This window comes from Corvus kubaryi, unplaced genomic scaffold (assembly GCF_017639235.1).
Source record: "Corvus kubaryi isolate FWS band 111438036 unplaced genomic scaffold, C.kubaryi_AGA036_p1.0 37398, whole genome shotgun sequence".
Lineage (NCBI taxonomy): Eukaryota > Metazoa > Chordata > Aves > Passeriformes > Corvidae > Corvus > Corvus kubaryi.
This window is the reverse complement of record NW_024581137.1, coordinates 1,255,567-1,276,279: the sequence shown is the minus strand read 5'-3', so window position 1 is coordinate 1,276,279 and position 20,713 is coordinate 1,255,567. Positions and strand designations below refer to the sequence as shown.

The 20,713-nt window shown below is 46.1% G+C and overlaps 2 protein-coding genes across 4 annotated transcripts in view; one reads left to right on the top strand and one right to left on the bottom strand.

Moving 5' to 3' along the window:
* SLC66A2 (solute carrier family 66 member 2) overlaps positions 1-3,630 on the top strand; it is a 66,015-nt gene extending 62,385 nt beyond the window's left edge. For both annotated transcript variants that reach the window (XM_042044183.1, XM_042044182.1), the window contains one exon: positions 855-3,630. In XM_042044183.1, coding sequence (XP_041900117.1) covers positions 855-1,062 — 208 coding nt within the window. In that variant the 3' untranslated portion in view covers positions 1,063-3,630. The remainder of the gene's footprint in view (positions 1-854) is intronic.
* A 3,680-nt stretch (positions 3,631-7,310) lies between these two features.
* Positions 7,311-20,713, bottom strand: part of KCNG2 (potassium voltage-gated channel modifier subfamily G member 2) — a 54,575-nt gene continuing 41,172 nt past the window's right edge. For both annotated transcript variants that reach the window (XM_042042841.1, XM_042042840.1), the window contains exon 3: positions 7,311-9,722. In XM_042042841.1, coding sequence (XP_041898775.1) covers positions 8,928-9,722 — 795 coding nt within the window. In that variant the 3' untranslated portion in view covers positions 7,311-8,927. The remainder of the gene's footprint in view (positions 9,723-20,713) is intronic.

Genomic DNA, 20,713 nt, shown 5'->3' with positions numbered 1-20,713 from the left:
AACAGCCTTCCAGGGGTGGTTGTTCACATTTTGTTGAGGACACTGAAGGTAATTTGGTCTGTTTGAAGAACTTGCTTCTATTCCCCGGAGTTTCTCCTGATGTGGGGGAGCAGGAGCTGGACTACAGGACAGGGAATGCTCAGCAGAAGAGCAAGATGAAAGCAAGTTTGGCTATTAAAAGGAAGTCTGAGCATTGCTCTTGATCTGTGTCCTTGATAAAAATCCCTAGTGCTGTTCGTCCTTCCAGTAACAGCTTCAGGCATGTAATTTCTTCTCTTTCTGTATTACTGAACAATCTGTCTTTCTGCTTTTTTTGGTTATGCATTTTCTGCAGTAAGGAGTGGTTTCATCTATCTATTTTGTTTGTTTCAGCAAGTGCTAAATGTGTGCATGCACGAGAGAGCAATCTGTGTGTTACTTTACCTTGCATGAGCACAGAATGGCACGCACAGGAAGTAACTGCTGGGATGAATCGCTGTTCTTTTCTGTGCACCGTTTTACTTTGGTTTATGGTCAATGCTGTCAGCATGTGGCAGTCATGTTTACAGAGCACCACTGAGTCAAATATCCTAGCTGGATATTTAAACATGTTGGATACCTTCATAGCCACAGGTATTTGGAGCTGTAATTGCTGAGATAAGAGTGCTGCAGTTTGTGGAGCAGAGACTTTGATCCTCCCTTCCAAGTTCAGTGGTGCCTTGGCTAGGCACGCAGTCTGCCCATGTCAAGGGGAGTCCCAACCCACTGTTGGGTATAAATTTTAGCTGAAGTAGGAGGGATCCTCTGGCTCAGCAGGTCTTATCCAAAGCCAAGTTCTTCTCAGTTAACACTCTTACCTTTTCTCTGTCTTTTAGCATTAAGATGGTGCTGATGTGGACCAGTGGGGACACGTTCAAGACTGTTTACTTCATCCTGAATCAGGCCCCTTTCCAGTTCTCCATCTGTGGACTCCTGCAGGTTTTTGTGGACATCGCTATCCTGTTGCAGGTTTACTTGTACAGCCACTACCCTCAGAAGCCCGTGTCCCACACTGCACACCCAGCCAGCACCAAGGCCCTGTGAGGAACTTGGCTGGACGGGTTGAAGGTCAGCAGAGTCAGCCATGACATCTTCTTCCACTTGTAAATACTCCTGTGTTGCCGAGTTGAAAGCAGAAATGAGAACAAGGATGGAAAATCTGGCTGCAGTTCCAGCTCGGGAGGTTCTGTGTTAAATAACTTGCTCGCTCTGTTTTCGGACTTAGCTGTACAGAACTGTTTCTTGGTGGGGGGAGGGGCACTTTATTTTTGCATACATACCTATGAGCCTTATCAATTCACAAATGTTTGTATATTTAATCACAAGGGCTGGATGGTTTGTGGTTTTAATGCTATTTAAAAATGTTACACCACATAAATTACAGGATATTTTGTCTGAAACTTCTACCTATTTATATGTAATATAAAGTCTGTATATTGGTGGGAAGTTTGTGACATATACTAGCATTCAGTATCTCCGTGATGGAGGAAGAAGTATTGAAGAGCAATCCAGGAGCTTTCTCTTTTCTCTTTAAGGGTGTCCAGTGAGCAGAGAAGGTGGGGGTGGGAGGCCCTGCAAAGAGGTGAGCAGCCAGAAATGAGCCGGCCACAGAGGCTAAAGAGTGAGCAGGTGTTCACCCTCCCTGCAGGAGGACACATGGAGGGGATGATGGAGGGGGTCTGATGGTGCTGGTTCTGGAGCCATGTCTAGAGCTGGCACAGCCAGTCAAGCATCCAGGCAAAAGGAGGAGCCGGCAGGAGACTGCAGGGAACTTAGGTAGTCGTGCTTTGAAACCATGGGGTGTGGGAATAGCCTGCCCTGCACTTGGGGGGCAGCCCCAGCAGCTGTGCACAGGACAGAGCTGGCCTGTGAGGTGTCTTTCCCAAACCAAGGGGCCGGCAGATGGATGTTGCCAGTATTGCCAAGCAAATACTTCTAGATCGTGACTGAGCCACAAAGACAGAAGCAGGTCCACTTTCATTGGCTCAGAAATGAAAAAGTTTGAGACAAAGAAAAAGCTGTATCCCCTGGAGTAGGACCAGCATCTGACAGCTTGATTTGTTGAGGCTGAGATTTGTGTTCATGTTGTTCAATGCCAAACAAGAACTAGGTTATGTTTTGGGGTGTTTCCTGCATTGGCCCAACAAGGAACGAGTCCATGTTTTCCTTTTACTGTTGTGAACTTCTAGGCTCTTAAAGAAGAGATTCTTCTCTTTTAGAAGAATCAACAGCGTGTACTTAGAGGGACTGAGAAAGCCGAAAGAGCAGAGTTTATGTAGCTGTTGTCTCTAAAGGCTGTTTGCCAGCATAGGTCACTGTGCTTTGTCTGTGACGTGCAGCTGCTGGTGGTGTGGACCCGTGGGGGCTGTCACCAAACCCCTGGGCTCCTGTTGTGATGCTGCTGTCATGAAACTGCCCTGGGTGATGTGAGGAGGCTGTAGCAAGGCCCTTGGTCCAGGAACAGCTATGCCTGTGCTGCTTCCTTCATGAGGCTTTCTCCCTCTGCTGGGTGAGTCCTGTCTGACCACAGGCAAAATGTTGGACAAATTTTTCAGAATCATTTTTCCTCTAAGAATAGCACAAGAGCTTATGTTTTCTTAACCAGTGGCAGCAAGTCTGAGGTTTGAGAACTTCAGTGTATAAGTCAGATACTTCCCCTACTGTGCTTTCTTTGGGAACCTCACAATTTGCATTTGGACTGTCTTCATTGGTAGCAAACTGTCCAGCGGAGGGGAGTCACACTGTGCCCAGGCACTGACCCCATGCTCTTTGTTTGATACTCTTCTAGGCCTGAAGTGACCTTACAAAGACAATGTACTCAGCATGGCAGACTATGAATGTTCTGTTCCTCTCTTTTCTCCAGTGTTCTGGTTGTGTTACAGGAACATCTGGGCTTTTGTCTTTTTTAATTGAAAACTTAACAACTGGCTTCTCCGGTATGCTGCTTTAATGAGGATTGTATTTCTACTGTTTGAAAACAAACACTTTCTTGTGCGTTTCAAGGGTCTGAAGGGTTTTTTTATTAACTTGTAATGGTAAGATTTTTGTATTTGGTGGTCTTTTTCTAATATTCTGCAAAACGGGGATGTAAGAAATTAATGGTTTGTAAGAAACATACTTCTGTATGTTATACCTTCACCTGGGAGTGCACACTTTTTGGCTGCCTCTTTGGCTTTGAACTACAGGTATTACTGAGGATTAAACAATTTCTGTTTTTTCCATTTGGGATTCTTCCTTGTGCGGATTCTTGAGTCTGTCATCAGTACCCAAACCAGCAAGCTCTGCAGACCAGTCTCATTTACACTAGAGCAGCAACTGCTGGAAGAGAAGCCAGTGAAACCATGTCCAAGTCATCTTCTGTATGTGGCATTTAGCAAGTAGGACTCTTGGCCAGGAACTCTAGAACTTGCAAGGTACTTTAGGGACAAAGTGTTACAGAACTTTTGTTTTGTTCTCTGCTTGTCAGGAAGTATCTGTTTCAATGATCACCTCAGAGAATAAGAAATCGATTACTCTAAATACATCTCTTTGAATGTATGGCACATTTCATGGACTTTATTTTTTCTGTCAGTTGCAATGTTTTTTTAAATAAAAATTACCTATTATATATAACTTGCAGTGTTGCTTTGTTTTGTTCAGGTACAAAATGTGTGCTTCTTAGCTCTTACTATAATTCATCTTGTCAGGAGCATTGGTGATAGGAATAACTAGTGTGCTTTTTCCTTCTGATGAGTGGGTAAGCAGAAGGCATAAATTGTTCTAAGTCATGATGCGCAACAGGGATTCTGGATTTCTGTCCCCTGCTCTTCCATACATACTAGGGTGAACTTAACCCTCGTGACCACGCAACTTGTTTGTGTTTGCAATGCTCACAGTAAAAACCAAATCGCTAACGGATTACTACGTGGCTTTTAAAGAAGCCTGTGTCACACAAACTGCAGAACGAAGTTGAAGATGGGATGCAGAAGAGGGATGTGCTCCTGGCAGCCTCTGCACAGGAGATGAGGACACTGAGTCTGTCATCTCATGGCCAACTGCTGCCCCAGGAGAAGTCTTGGCCACCCTCCCTGTTCTTTCTGGATGGGAAAACAAGCCAGGACTGTCAGGAGCAGCATTGCAGATGCTGTGCATCTTCTGGATCCTGCCAGGCTGCTGAGCCAGGATGCTGGGCTGCTCTGGCATGGGGAGGTAGTTTGCTATTGCTGTGTGCAATGGCTGCAGGAGCTGGAGAAGGGGAGATGGGGAAGAGAGAGGGCTAGAGACACAGGAGAGAGGGTTGGGAAGGGTGGGAGGAGAGATATGGGAGGGACTGAGCTTGCTCAAGTAAGGAGCTGAAGGGAGATACTCCGGAAGGGAAGGGAAAGAAGGAAAACCAAAATCTGAAGGGTAAAGATAGGTAAATCAGCAAAGTGGGGAGGAAAGGAGAAGGAATGTGAGGGTGGGGAGTTAAACCCTGCCTGCCCTGTTGCAGCCTGCTGGCAGCGGAGACCCAAGCAGTTCTCACAGCAGCCGAGCCTGCTCGGCACTTGCAGTGCTGCACCTTCTCTCCCAGATAGTGCTGCTGCTTTGGCATTCAGTGTGGGGAAGCCAATGGTGGAGGAAACAATGGAGAACCCGATCTCTGGGTGCTGCAGCAGCCCAGCGCTTTTCCTGCTGGCTGGTGCAGTGCTGCCCCAGGCTTCCCTCAGGGCAAATCTCTCCCTCTGCTGTGCATGGCAGACGGTTGTCTGCACTGTGGCTCCATGGAGGGAGAAGTGTCATGGTTAGATGTTTGAGATGCATGCAGTTAGGTGCGATTAAAAACATTTTAAGACATAAAGCTCACATTTGGTACTGGGTATGAAAGCAAAAGTTGGCCACAGGTTCTGTTTGTTAAATCTGATTGTGATCCTTGTCTTAGGCTTGAGAGCCAAGGAGGCTTCAAGGACCTGACTGACAACTGTCGCTTTGTTGGAGGCTTTCTGTAAGAAAGAAAACATCACTATGTAAGTCAACAGTGCGCCAGTAAATAAACACTGCCTGCATACCTGTGCCAACAGCAGTAAACAAGAGATGGGGACTAGAACACAATGTGAGGTTCACCCTGGAGCATGGGCAGGTCTTCCTGGAAACAGCCTTGTGAAGCAGCCAGTCCCAAGTGGATGTCAGCATCTAGAAATGCACTGACAGCAAACAGCATTTCAGACCCCCATCCTGCCCTTCTGTGTCTGGCTTGTGTGCATTTGGCTCTGGTAGGTGCTGCTGGGAGACTCAGGGGCTTTGCTCAGCCTCAGATGGGCCAGCAGAACCATGCTGGATTTCTCTACCTGTCAACCCTTCCATGCACCTCTGTCCTCTTCCATGCCAAGGCTTCACAGTCCTCTAAGGCTCTAGCTTGTCGGTGCCAAGGGGAAAGCCAAGGATACTTTGCCCCTGAAACATCTGCAGTGAGGCTGCCATAACCTGCACCTGTTCTGGCCTCAGCAGCGTGGGACAGCAGCCTCTGTCTGGCTTACAGTTGAGGAAATGACACCAGTGTCACATTTTTCTTACCATTACTGCTTTTTCTTAACTGAGGCTGCTGCGAGGTAGGAGGTGGCTGTGCACATGTGCTGTATGAGCTGTTTGTGCTATTCCCTTTAACTCTATCCCTTTATCAGGTAAGACAGCCTTAGTTCTCCTAAGTTACAGTTTTCATGACTATTGTTGCCAGCTGCCAGAATTTGTAGGTCTAGGTCCATGGATGCTGCCACCAAGGCAGACATGTAGAAGAGGTGGCTTTGCTCACGTTTTGAGTCTTTGTCCCATATGAGAGAGAAATATTTTTTCCCTTTTTTTTTCCTTGAGGCAAAACTAGTGTGCTACAATCGTGAAGCACTAAGTTGTTCAAAGAAACAGGTGTAACTACATGCTGGCACTGGTGTGCCTACAGACAGCAGTGTGGCATTTATTACAGTGAGAGATAAATGGCCTTAAAAGGATCTGTGTGCTGTGGCAAAGAAAACCAACCACCATACACAACAAAACCAACATTCTTCAGCAGCTGATCAAAAGTAATAAGCATCACCCATAACAACAGCTGCCCTGGGTGAAATTCATTCTCTGAGTGTCTTTTATGTCTGGCAATGTATGCATCACAACTTTATACAGCTTCTAAAAATAATTTGTTTAAAAGGTTCCTGGTTTATATTTGTTTCCTCATCTGTCATCCCAATAGATGAAATGAAACTTTATTAAAAGCCAGGCTTTGACTACGAGACATAATGAGTGGGTTTTGTCACTTTATTAAAACTCTGTGTGTGCTGGAATTAATTATGTGCCTTTTGAAAAATACAAAGAACTCACTATTGTAGGACAATAGCAACTTGATGGAGAACAGTAATAATCTGGTATGTCATCAGTCTGTTTTTCTACACAGCTGCTGAGCTGCAGTTTGCTGTCCCAGTGCTGGTTTTTTCATGCTGCAAGGCCAAAAGCTGCATTGATTCATGGCTATTTGCTAGCACTGCAAGTGTGAAACTCTTCATTCTGCAAGGATGTCTACTCCAATGTGGCTTTTCTAGTAGTAAGGTAAGAGTGCTTGCAGTTTGTGGGCTTCACCACCTTGAAGAGATGCATTCTGCACCCTCCATGCACACTAGCCATGGTCACTTCATTCATATTGGAGATGGAGCATGAAACACATCTGGTGTGCATGAACCAGATCACCATGAGGAGTGAACTTGTGAGTCCACCTAGTGAGTCTGTCGGGTGCCACCTTAAGACTGAGCACCTGAATGCCACCAGCAGGGGCACCATGCTGCCCCACAGCACCAGCCACACTGTCCCTCTGCCACTGCTCCCTTTGCTGGCTGCAATCAGCTGGCTGCAAAGCTGTATCCCTGAGGTGAGACCTTAATAACCCTTAATGAAAGAAATGCCTGCATCAGGAATAAAAAACCAATAAAATCAAAGTCTTTCATGAGTCACAGCAACCCAGCGCTGGCTTGGCTTTGCTTTGCCAGGAGTCTGAGTCAGCCCAGGCATCAGCCACCAGCCCCTGGCCCTGCTCTCTGGCACAAGGAGCAGATGTATTCCCAATGCTGCTGGGCCGTGAAGGATGGGCAGAGCCCTAGCGTGGGCACCTGTGTTTGGTTTGCCTGCAGTTCAGTACAGCTGGGGCTTTGCTGACCCAGGTGCATCCTGCAGGGTAGGGGGGCTCAGTTTTGCTGCCTCCATCTCCCGCAGTCTCAGCAGCAAGTAACACGCGTTACTTCACATCAGCATGGTGAAACACCACCTCCCCCCACACCCAAATCACCAGACACAAACAGTCAGCAACAAAGCTTTTAATTTTTATTAAAACAAAGTGTAACCTTTCCATTTCCCTTGCTTCATTCCTATAAGGAATGGCTTAATATGAGAGTTTGCTAATGTGAGGATTGGTTTTACGACATATGCTGAGGCAGAAAATCCCCAAACAACAGACCAAGACAAAACCCATCTCCAACATATCAGGTTTTGTTCCCTTTCTGGCAGGAGGAGAATATGGAGGGTGATACTGCATGGCTTTAGTACAAATAGGGGTGTAGGTGCAAGAGACTGTTGGATTCCATCTCCCTCCATTCCCTGATCACATCCCACCTGTAGGAGCACTGAAAGACCCACAGAGCACCCTGACTTGGACCAGCTATGCAGCTCCTCCAGGGTGGGGCCTGGAAAGCTCATGCATGGGGCTGGCATCAATAAGGAAAATGCAGATGCCACTATATGATTCATTTTCCCTTTAAATTGACTTAATCCTTTGAGAATCAGGAAGAAGGGCCAGAACGCTTGTTCTAATGACAGGATTGTCTTTTTCTTAGTAGGAGGGCAAAACCAAAAGGCTACTCCTAACACAGAGCACAGCTGCTGCACTGCAGCTCAGGCCAGAGCCCACTGAAGGTGTCTTGCTGGCTTCACCGGGTTTGGACTACTCCTCTACTCCTGTTTGCACATGACTACTCAGTGCAGCCACCACCACTGAGGACGACTATCCAGAGCTGGGAGTCACTGCTGATTTAACATCACCCTCCCCTTCTTGGGCTACATGTAGTTCAGATTGGTTCAGTTGCCTGTTAGACACATTTCTTCATACACGAGAGATGGAAATAATTAACAGAAAGTGGAGAAACATCATCATTTGTAATGGTATTTGTTATATTTGACTGTTAGCAAAGGAAAAAAACCAAGTTAACATTCAGTACCACAGTCAGAAAGATTTTTTTTGTATGTATATTTCTGTCATGGGGCTAAGATACAAAGCTTAGGATGGTAAATATGCATCTCTACTAAATAATGCAAACTGTGCTCACACACATTCAGAGCTGGCAGCTCCGGCTGCGCTGCCTCAGCTGTAGAAGACAGAACCAAGCCCCTGGTAAAGCTGAAGGGATGCTTCTGCCCTTCTCTTGCCCTCTCCCCTTGGCTTGTCTGAGGTTTGTGTTCCTTGCTGGGGCTGCCAAAACAAATGTGCTGTGGGGCGTTGCAGCCCGGGGAGCCCCTCGCTCAGCCCCTCGCACAGGGAGTGCCACCAAGCAGGGTAGGGAGGAGGTGGCACACTGGTTGCTCTGCCATATGGCACCTGGCACAGGCTGTGCTACACATTACATTCTGCTGGCTGGCTATGTTCAATGGCTGCTCCTCCGGCGTACCCAAAACCACTTTCTCAATAGGAAAGAAAAGCCCTAAGAAAAGCAATGGAGCAGAGCTGTACTTGGTAGAATTTCTAGGGATACTTTTAAGAGGTCCCTTAAGATCACAAGTTGGTCTTTAGAGAAACCCTGTGTGTGTCTGCCCCTCATTTATGCAGTTCATGGGGTTCTTCTTGCAGAACTGACCTCCCTTGTCCACTGCTTCTTGTGCTGCCAACATATGTCCTCAGCTATTCAGGGTCAAGAACTTCTCTTGGCTTACTGGTCCACCAAAAGCAGACCCTCCTGCCCACCAGCACTTGGTGGGAATGTGGCACTGAGCCTCCTTGTACTGTCATCATCTGGGAGCTCAGTGTTCTCTTGCCGCTGGCGCATCTGCCTGCTGGCTATTCGCTGCTGCTGCTCCTTCAGCTCACTGTAGGAACGGGAAAAGGTATGAAAGATAGATGTCACTGGGAAAGCCATCAGCAAAATCCCACTCAAGATACTGCTCAGGGCTACCACCTGTCCGGGGATGCTACGAGGCACCATGTCCCCATAGCCAACAGTTGTCATGGAGATCACAGCCCACCAGTAACTGGAGGGGACACTGGTGAACTCTTGCTTGGCTCCCAGTTCGCTCTCAGCCAAGTACACCAGCGGCGAGAAGAGGGCCATGGCGACGCAGAGGAAGAGCAGGAGCAGCCCGAACTCGCGGGTGCAGCGGCGCACGGTGAGCCCCAGCGTCTGCAGCCCCAGCGAGTGCCGCGCCAGCCTCATCACGTACAGGATGCGCAGCGCCCGCAGGAAGCGCAGCACCAGCCCCACTCGCTCCAGGTACTTGTTCCCAGCTCCCCCGCCAGGCTTGCTGCTGTTTTTTGTGGAAACCACATCCACAATGAGAGAGATGTAGAAAGGCAGAATGGCCAGGATGTCGATGATGTTGAGCGGGGTTTTCAAGAAAGCACACTTGTTTTCTGCCTGGATGGATCGCAGCAGGAACTCAAAGGAAAACCATGCCACGCACACCGTCTCCAGCACAAAGATGTCATAGCACTTTTGTGAGCATTCACCCTGGGGAGGAGTGGGAAACACATAAAAGGGGGAAGAAACAGATTTAGCCAGGGCGTTGAAACAAAGAAATAGAAAAATCACTTCTTAAAACCACCACGTGAAATTGATACAAATTGCGAGGTACTGAAGTAAAATCATGGCTGCTGAGAGGTATTAAAACCAGAGGCTACATGTTTGGCTCCAGGACAGGTCAGGCTATGTTTGACTACAGGACAAGTCAACAGTGCTTTGGAGTGTCCCAAAGCTGCCAAGAACTTGGTGTGATCTTATCAGCTGTTGGCCAGACAGGCTACTGCTAAAAGGCCAGGGGCTCATTTCTAACCAAGACTTTAACACCTTTTAAAAAGGTGTTACATTCAAGGATTCATGGATTGTAAGAAATGTGTGATCCTTCCTTCCCTTCCTGATCAATAATAAATTGCTTACTAATGGCTCATAAACACTTACAGCATTTTAAGTGATATGCTTGGAATTATCTATAATCTATTATTCACTAAATACAGTATGTATTTTATATTCCAGTGAACATTTATTAACACTCTACCCCTACAGTCAAAAGCTTATATAAAGTACTGAGAAATGTAGGCATTTCTAAAAGAAAAAATACCAGAGGACAGAGTGGGGTATGGAGAGGTAAGTGTTTTTAGTTACCTCACCTGTAACAACTAGTGACCACAGTGCCTTCCCCAAGCTTTCTGAGGCACTGGAAGCAGTGCTCTTCCCTGCAGGCTCACTTGGTGGCAAATAAAGAGAGCTCTGGCTCTTTGGTTACGATGCTTATAAACAAGTCAGCCCCAGTGCACTGGAAAGGCAATAAACAATAATGCTGGTGATGGCCACTCTTTGGTTGTTAATACTGTGGCAATTCTCTGCTACAGCACTGTTGGTACCTCCAGCTGAGTAATAAACAACTTCTCTACGTAAACAGATTTTGAAGTGGACAATTATAGTGCTAGTGCTGTTTCCTCTGTAAATGCTCATATAGAAGTGTGAGTGCTCTGGGGGCTTTGTGTGGAAGGCAAGTGTATATTTATTTAAGGGAAGTGTACATTTATTCAGTGTGCCAGTTTGAACAGTTTGTGAAAACTCTTTTAAGGAGTCCATCCATGCTAGTGGGGTGTGTGACTCCCACTGGTTGCAACAGGTATTAGGTCCCAATGCCCAACCTTGTTTTACTTGCCTATGCCAAATTATAGCAATAAAACATCAGCTGAGAATCACAGCGAGGCTGTGTCAAGCTGGTCCCCATTTCACCACTGGAGAAGCTGAGAACCTGGCACATCTATTAACAGTTCTGCCCACATACTCAGCCACAGGAGTCTTTTGCTCCAGAGAGCCAAGGAAATTTTTACTGCACAGCACCACATGCTAATTTCATTCCTCTTGAAGTGTGTATGCACAGGCTTTTTCCCTGTTGGGAAAGAAAGCAACAAAAGACTGATGAGGCTTTTGCCCTCTTTGCTAACTGCAGCCTTCCCCAAAATGTTGTGGAGGGACTGGATATGTTTCAAGGGCCGTTGCACTGCCAGCAGTGAGAGCAGTGTCATCACATTGAATACAAAGCCTTGGGTTAGTTACCTCAATATGTTAACCAAAATGCTGAGGTACCCTGCACCTCTTACACTTAGGAAGAGATTGAGACAATAACTAAAGAGATGTCAACATGAAAAAGAGATGTGAAAAGGAATTTATGGTCCTTGTAGTAACCACAATAGAAAGTTGTAATGCCTTGTGTTTATGGATTTTTGTTTTGTATTCCACTTTCAACTGGCATATGATGTACCTCCCACTGTTTCCCAGGGGGTCATGCTGATATGGAGAGAAAAATTACTTATCCCCTTGAAATTACTGTCAAGATTTTAAGTATATTGCAGGGAGGAATGATAATCTTATTTTACCAGTATAGTAGCTCAGACAGCCTGTCTTTAAATTCCTAATTTTGGTACGTGTGAACACTAGAAGGAGCTTAATTTATATCTGCCTCACCAAACTAATTTGGTCATAAGTAAGTATTTTTGTCACAATCATAATACATTGGATATAATATTTTGTTTCTAGGCGCTTTCCTCCTGTCACAGCATAATTAAGCTGTCGGGCTCTCCTATCAAATACAGAATCAAGATGCTTTCACACCACAGCACAAATCTGCCTCTGTGAGCCAGAGTCGAAGCTCACAAAGTCAGTGGAAGGACTCTGCCTGCACCACTGTAACTTCTCTCCTTATGACCCAGAAACCAGCCAGCAGACCAGCATTGTCCCAGAGCTCTGCTGCCTGGGAATCTCTCATCAGGATATGCTTGATCTCACGCCTGAGGGCCATCCATGGCTGAAGGGGATTTGCAGCTCCTCATCCTATCCTTGCAGGTGCTCAAAAGGATCAGTTTGAGGTGTTAGGGCTACAACCCAGAGGAGAATAGCTATGGCTCGAGCAAAGCAAGAGCAGTGACGAGATAAATATCCAAATGTGCAAATTTGCTTTCTCTGACAGGTGCACCATTACTTGGACCACCTTCTATGGAAACTCAGGTACATCTTGCCTTAAGAGCCCTATCTGGCAGGAAGTGTTAGGGATTCTGATGTACATGTATAGATTTTTCATGCCACTAAAAGTTTTAGCAAAGTCAGTGAAGCCTATGGAGAATTTAGCCTTAAAATAAACCTACAAAGTCACTAAGGTGATTAATAGCTAATTTGGCACCTAATTGTCCCAGCACTTTCTATATAGCTGCATATGGAGAGGAGACTCTCCCAAGGGCTTTTGTGTGTGAGTTTTGGTGTAGGAGACAACAGGAGTGAAGACTGTTCCTCACTAATGGGCTACCAGTGAAGATGACTTTCGGAAGACTCTGTCCTCTCCCACACTCTGACATGTTTATCCTGTGTAGGTTCACAGACCTAAAGCATTGCTATTTCTGTCTTCAATCTTCCTGCAGAACTGCATCCCAAATGCAAGTGTGGGAGAAGCCTGGCAACTTTTGTTCAGCCAAGAACAATCAAGAAGCTTGGTGGAATCTGGAGCTCAGATAATCCAATGCTGCAGAACCAAGCTGCATCTTTGCCCATCAAGATAATGAGGAGCTGAAATTTCCTCCATCCAGAGTCAATGCTGGGCCCTGGCATTTTTCCACTCTTCCCACTCTCCACAGCTGACAACTAATGGGAAAGTCGCAATGTTTACTTTCAGTAGAGTGGAGTGATAATGCTCTGCTACACAGAGTTCACTTCAACAGGATGAAACAACCCCCCCTTCCAGCTAATGCATAATTGTCTCCAGCAAAGCACTGGTCTGCTCAATATCCTTATTAACCTATCACAATCTGACCAAGCCAGGCTCTGTCCAAAGGCTGTCCTGAGAATAAGAGGGTCTGAACAGGCTTTTAGAAAACAGATCTGTGTGTCAATCAACCTGCCAGAGGTCTCTTTTTTTCACTAATTAAATGTCTTCCTGTCCCTTGGACCATGTTTCAATATCATCTAGGTGTGACCTATTATTATCCTCACATGATATCAAAAACAGCAACAGCAAAAATGTATTTCATGCTCTTTGTTCTTTGTTTCTTTCAGCTGCAGCTGCTTTTCTTTGCAGGTTTTTTCCTGCTTGACTACAGCATTGGTTAAGAAAAAAAAAAGGCACTTTTTTGCTTTCTAAAACTTCTAACTATGTGTTCCAGTCCAACTGGATGCTGTAACTCTGCTGAGGCTTTTGAGGTTTTTCTGTTCAAGAAAACAAAGCAAAAATTCTCAGAAAGGCACACACGCAGATGGAAAAAAAAAAAATCAGGAATTAATCAGCCACTGAAACACAAGAAAAACAAGTCCTAACAGAATAGCGCATCCTGCCCAAAAGAGGTCTCCATCAAATCTGTATGTTCTCAAAGAAGATTGACCTATATCAACTTGTGGCCATAAACATGTCCATTAACAACTACACACTGCTTTTTACTTTCTATAAGCAAAACAGCTCTCCCTCATACCAATGAACCAAATTTCTTCACCCTGTAATCTAATGGATACATTTTTATCACTACTTTTCCATATTTAGATTGATGAAATTGATCCACAGGGAAAACAGTTGTTCTTTACAAGGTGTGTACATTTATTTATCTGTGTAGGTTTTTTTTTTTCCTGCAGAAATTACTTGAGTATGGGAAAATACCTGCAGTTGCACAGGATTTGGGGGCTATATACTAATGACAACATAGGGCAGAAGGAAAGAAAGTAAGAAAGGATTCAGTGAGTAATTCTATGCAGTCAAATTAAAGTGAGTCTCCTTCATTAGGACCTATAGAAATCTGCTGTCAAAAAGCCAACCACAGCATCTTTCTTCTGGAGAAACGTTTTCTTTGCCAAAAGTTCCTTTGGCAAAAGGAAAATTACAAAACGAAGAAATGGTGTCACTGGAGTTCAAATCCATCTGTATTCATTGTTCTGTATGGCCTGTCTAAAAGTTGCAGACGTCTTTCAGAAACATTTTGGTTTGGCTTGCAGGGTCCATTTCACTTGTACTTCCCTACTGAACCTCAGAAAAATTCCCCACTGTGTGTTGTGTGACTTCTTAGCCCTGCCTTTGTCCTCTGGTCTCCTGACAAGAAATTGAGATTCTTCCTTAGATTCTTGCAGGCTTTGACGCCATCTTCTAATCCCTCTGCATTAGAAGATGACAAAAGGCAGATCACCTCTAACTGCCCCGGTTCTTGTCTTGCTTTCCATGCACTTTTTTGTAAGGTCAGCAGTTCAACAGCACTTTCAAGGAAGAAGTTTCAATGCTGCCCACTTTGACCCTGTAGTGAGATCTCCCTGGCTGTCAAATCTGTATGTTAAGAAAAAAACAAACCCCAACATGAGAGATATTGCATACAAAAGTACTTACATAAGCTTGAAAGTCATGACATTTCTAAAATGATGTTTCTGTTCACGTCCACTTGCCCCTTGTTACTTGAGCCTTTCGGGTCACGCATTTCAAGTGTTTCTCTGCGCACATCAGATCAAACTCTCTTTTAATGACAGTGTGGAACTTGAAATTCTGATACACCTGAGATCATGCGTCAGAGATCCATGTTAAGGGACGTGCAGACAAAGTCCCTGAGGCTGCTGACAAGTCTGCCTACAGTCCCCAGTCCAGAGGCTTAGAGTGTTTCCCTGGGATTTGGGTGGGAGGCTGAGCCACCTGTTTCAATGAACATCTTCAGGGTGACTCAGAGGACAGACACTCCTCCACTACCAATTATTCACCAGCCCAACGCCAGAGCCTTTGCCGGACTTCGGAGAGACCCAGCTCCTACTCCTATGAGAGCAGGGTGGAAGCTTGCACCTGGTTCTGTCCCATTGTGTGGGACCGCCTGGAACACTGGGTGCTGGGTCATTTGCCCTCTCTTGTCATTGTAAAATGAAGAAGCCTTCCCTGAGAAAAATTCCAGCAAAAGAGCAACATTCCCAGAAACATGCCTCACCAACGAAACCCAAAGATATTGCTCACGCTGGCACTTTCTGATGAAAGGCAATTTTCTGATGAAATGTGATTTTCTGGTGAAAGCATCCAGATAATTTTCGCAGCCGGGATGAGTGCACGACTCTGGCGATGTGACCTACCTTGGAAGGGCAGCATCCCACCCTGCCCTGGGGCACAGGCACGCTCCCCTCGCTCTGACCACCCACAGACACGGTGATTGTAACTCAGTGCCTCTGCTATTAACGCTGGGGTCAGGCTGAACTTGCAGTCAGCCTGCTCCGAATATTTCCTTGTGCTCCCGAACAAAGATGATTCAGATAACTGCACAGCCTGTCCTCAAAGCTGGCTGGCTGTGAAGTCGAAGTAACAGTTTCTGTTTTTAAAGTCACTGAAGGGCCATGAAAGAGTCCTCTGCTTCTTGCTATCCACACTTTGATGTGTAACTCGAGCTTAGTTCGTGCTTCATCTTCAGCCCAGCTGCCAGCAAAGGTAACCTGTGCCTCCCGAGGGGAGGGCTGTTGCTAACTTTGCGCAGCCCTGTTATGGACACAAGATAGCTCTTGTACAATTTGTCTTTGCTGAGGAGAAAGGGCAAAGAGGTGGGCAGGAGCTACACCTCTCCGGATTTCCCTTGATGCTCAGGCAGCACAGCCCAGATCACCACTTCTCAAAACCCCTCAGCCTGCCATTTTTATCCTGCCAGTAAAGCTGCAAATAAACATGGAACACCAACAAACAAGGGAGATGCCAAAAGACTGTGGCAACTGCTAGAAGGTAACTGCAGGGTGTGCTAAAATACCCAGCCAGAGTCTAATCAGCTTGTGGAATTGCAAACTGCGCTATTCACTTGCAGTCATGCAGCCAAGGGGTTACTGAGATACCTGCATGTGCCTTTCATTTGTCTCAAATTGCTCCTCTGACCTGTAACTGTGAAGCCAGATGGCTGTGTTCACGAAAAGCTCGGAAAAGGGTCTGGGAGTCAATGAGAAAGAAGACCACATGAGGACTTTGCCTACGACTACCCTTGCAGACTAAAGAGACAGGAGACACTCCTGATCCAGGAGGCTGCAGAAGGAACCAGCCATGTTTCCTTCAGCTACCCTGCCCAATCCACAAGCAGCTGCTGCTTTGGGCCATCTCAGCCCCAAACTGTACAACCAAAATTAGATACTGTAAGTTGGCCTCAGGTTCATAAGCCATAAATACTGAGCTTTGAGACCTGTTTAACTGACACATTTTTCCCTGGAAATGCTACAGATGTCTTAACAGCTGACTGCATGGATTTGGCATATGCATCTGAACTGTGGAGAAAGACACAGACACAAGGGATTCAATCACCTACCTACCAGGCAAGATCTGCTACTGTGGTCCTAAGGCTTTCTTCCATTTCCCTGCCTCCTTCACATACTGTCCCTGACACATGCAGATATATTCTTTGGTCCACTATCCTGCCTCTTTTTGCCCCAGTAGAGTTGTTGGGAAGAATGGAAAGCACGTGAGTAGTACTACAGATGCACAAAATGCCATCTCATTAATACCTTCTTCTGAACTAGCTCTCCTCATGCCTGTGCCCGTTTTTAGCACACACTTCTCCAAAAGCAACAGTATTTGTAAGAGGGAAAAAATGCTATCTGGCTCTGCAAAAATCAGCAAGAAGGAGGAAACACAGAATAAAACAGACCATAAAATACCTATGAAACAGAACACCATCAATTTGCCTGATTTTCAGATGCCTGTCAGGAACAGCACAGCACCTCATCCAGAGAGGCTGGGGGGAGGTGTCAAGACGTCCAATGTCTTAAAGCTCCTCAGACTCTGTGACCGTGGCTGGGAGCAGCTTGAGGAAACAGTATGAGCTCCAGCAGCCAGCTGCTCCTATCTCCCACTCTGATCACACCACACCCAGGAGCGAGGGGCTATTCTGTAACATAAGGAGGAGTGATACACCCTGGGTAACATTTTCTGAAGACGTGGTCCAGGAGTGGCTGGGAAGGGCAACACCATCAGCTGGATAACTGCAATCAGCAGGAGAGGTAGGAGGGTGAAGGGAAGAGACCTTACATGCTCAGTCTGTAGTGGCTGTGTGCAAAGGGAACCCATTGCTAATGGACAGGACAGTGTTGGCCAGAGAAGAAATAGCTACAGCAGCTTTCAGAACCTGGACTCTAGAAGACACACGAGGTTCCAAAAGAGACCCCCTCCAAGAACAGGGAAGACCAGAGTGCTTTTAAGATGAAGCTTTTCAGTTTCTACAGTTGGTGGTGTGATGTAGTTCCCATGAGAACAGGGGTCTGCGCTCACCTCAGAGGAGCCCTCTGAGTCCTACCTGCCCAAAAGGTTCAGCTGGCAAAGGAAATTATCTCCTGGTGCTGCTGGAGTTGGCCCTCGGGGTCTGAGATCCCCACCTGGCTGGTCCACAGCTTTTGTCTGCGCATGAGTTTAAGATATAACCATGCTATTACTAATATTTAGAGAACTACGACCTATATGTACAAGAATAAATTTACTGCCATTTGCTTGAACAAATACTCTAAATGAAAATACTGCTTTTATACCTGGGGTCTGTTTTGTCAATTTTACAACCACTCAGTGCCACTGGGAAATTGTCTGAAGACAAATAGCTACACAGGAAGACACAGGTCCAGGAGAACAAGGTATTGTACTTGAAACTCATCAACTCCCATGGCATTTGAGGCAGGATTTCACAGACCACAGCCCATATGGCTTGCTTGTCTTTGCCCTGCAGCTGAGCCCTCTGTGGGAAACACCTGTGGGTGACACAGGGGTCCAGGTGTACCCACGATTCCTGCACAGCCTGCTGTGCTTGGACCAGACGCAACCTGCCCAGCCTGGCCTCAGGGACAGCTCAGCACAGAGGATTTGTTAATCAGTCACTGCCACCGACACAGGCAGGAAGCAGGAAAAAGAATGATGATTTCACCAAGTCAAGGTGTCCTCCAAAGAACAGCTTCAATTTAGAAACACAGATGTTCTTAGTATTTCTGACTAAAATTAACTTGGAATTTTCTATTTCCAGATTTACAGAATGTTTTTCTTGGGTTTGGCCCCTTTTTTCACTGAAATTTAAAGTAAAAATTCCCAAGAGAATAATGAAGCACCGGGAGTCTCCTTGCTGACAAGCTGATGCCTTGAGAGGCCACCTACAAACAGAGACTAGACAGGAGTAAGGGAATAAAGGTAGGTATTTATTCAAATGGCCTTCAGAGGTACCCCCTGCGGAGCCAGAGGCTATTCTCAAAATGGACCCCAAGATGGATGACAGATCAAGAGTTCTTCACATTTTTATAAGTTTGCTTCATTTGCATATCAGGGTTAATTCTCCAATTAAAGCTTTAATTAATGATATAGTTTCCCCAGGCTTGCCCCCCTTTCAGAGGGTTTGGTTTACATTTTGGGACTAGGATGGTCGGAGTGTCCCTGGAGAGCAAGCCAGGAGAGGCTTTGTTATGTCTACCTAGCATGAGAGAGCAGAAGTTAACACGCTACAAGAAGCTTCAGAGTTACACACTAGGCAGTACAGGATTTGAAAAATATGGAAGTTAAAACCTAAGGCATCAAGTGTCCCCCTCTTCCCCTGATTTTACATGAATAGAAAACTTCCTCCTCAGCCCCCTCTATTTTATAGCTCTGATAGAGGCATCAGAGCCTTGGAAGTTTACAATGCTTCTTAAAAAAAATCCAGTACCTGTAAATCTAAGAAAATGCTTGATTGAGCTTTCACATGAAGAAGCCCAGTTACACTGCAACTTAGCAAATCTGATTTCTGAAGAATTGTAGTTTCTATCCTAGTGCTCTGAAAACAAGGCAGACCCCACTGTCACTTGGAAAAGCTTGGGCAATGGCACTTGGCACTTGCAGCACACCTGCTCCTCACAGACAGGGAAGGATTGCAGAAACAAAGATGGGGGCTATCTCCCTTAAACCAAACCAGCATAAATCTGCAGAACCAGAGCAGGGCTGAGTTCTCGCCAAGGGCACTTGGGTGCGGTTTGAGCAGTTTCCCCAGGGAATGGGAACACCTGCACGCCCCTCCAAAAGGACCAGCCCAAGAGAGACAAGGTTGTGTGACAAAGCAGTGGCATTCCCAACACTTTCACACCTACAAAATACCTGGGAAAAGGTGATGTGGTGGCACCTGGTTGTGCTCACAGATACCCGCAGATATACACTGCCTAGAACTGTGGTCTTCCTAAACCCAGCATCCTCTTTCCATCTCCTCCTCAAGCTTGTCTTACACTAAAAAAGAATCTCAGTCTGTTCTCCCTCTCTCTCTCACTAATTTTACTAAAAGAACAACTGATTCTTAATAGCATTTTAAAGTGTATTTTCTCTCTTATTTATGCCAGTTTCTCCCTTCTTTCAATCAGTTTTTGAAGCTCTTCTCCTCCTGCCTCCCACTCACTGCTAGTTCTATTTTACTGACCCATATTAATTTTACTGGTTCCTGCAACCCTGTAACCTGCTATAAGATCTGGGGGTGTCTGTTTCTTTTCTTGGAAGAAAGGAGGACAGAGTCAAGCTTACTGTTTTCCTTTTGCATTTTTTTCCAAACCTGTATCTCTCTGCCCTCAGTCTTCCTTTATCCTCTTATCTGAGAGCAAGGGAAGGATTTGCGTGTGTTGCCTGTGGGAAGATTTGTCTTCCTGCTGGTAGCAGCTCAGGCGCAGCTGGCAGCGAGCTCCCGCAGTGCCCTTGCACTGAAATGCTCTAAGCTGTGATGGATTTTTACGAGGTGGATGTGACCACAGTGAAACCACACACGCTTTCACATTCTCTCTTTCTGCTCAAGGCAACAGTAAAAACAGTGCTCTCTGTGACAGCAGTGCACTATACAAGAACTTACCTTAGAACACCCAACATTTCTACTGTGTATGAAGGCAACGAGCTGCAGACTGGGAGAAAATCTCTGCAGCATCTGCTCATAGTCAGACAGTGCAAGGACTTCTCAGGAGAGTGCTGCAATTTCTCTTGTCATCATCACTACCCCATGTCCCAGGTGCAAAGCTCCCAGCACAGCTCAGGATGTATTGGATGGCTGGGACCTTCACTCTATTCTCTGTATTTCCTATTTGAATCCTGGCTCAGGAACTGAGACGGGGCAGAGGGAAAGGGATTGTTTGTGTGTGTAACTTATGGAAGGGTGAGGGTAGAGTGAATTAATGGCCAGAGGGGTGGGCTGGCACATGTCCAGCCTGTTCTGGCCCTGTGGCACCCCCTACAAACACAGTCAGTGTTGGACAAGACACCTGGGTTAGGATGGTGCCTTCATGGGACCAGACTCATGCCACGTCACTCTTCAGAGAGCTTCCAAGCTTCTGAGCTTTTTCTGGCTGCCCTTGCCTTTAATCACAATTATGAACTGTCACCGCTCATTTCATCTTACCGATGCCTTCAAGTCTGAATATTCATGAGGGCCAAGGAAGCCCCAGACAGCAAGAAGATGCACAGCATCCTTGCTGGCACCTCCTGCACCACTGAGTCAGGGACAGGGTGGCCATGGCTCACCGCCCTGGAAGGTCAG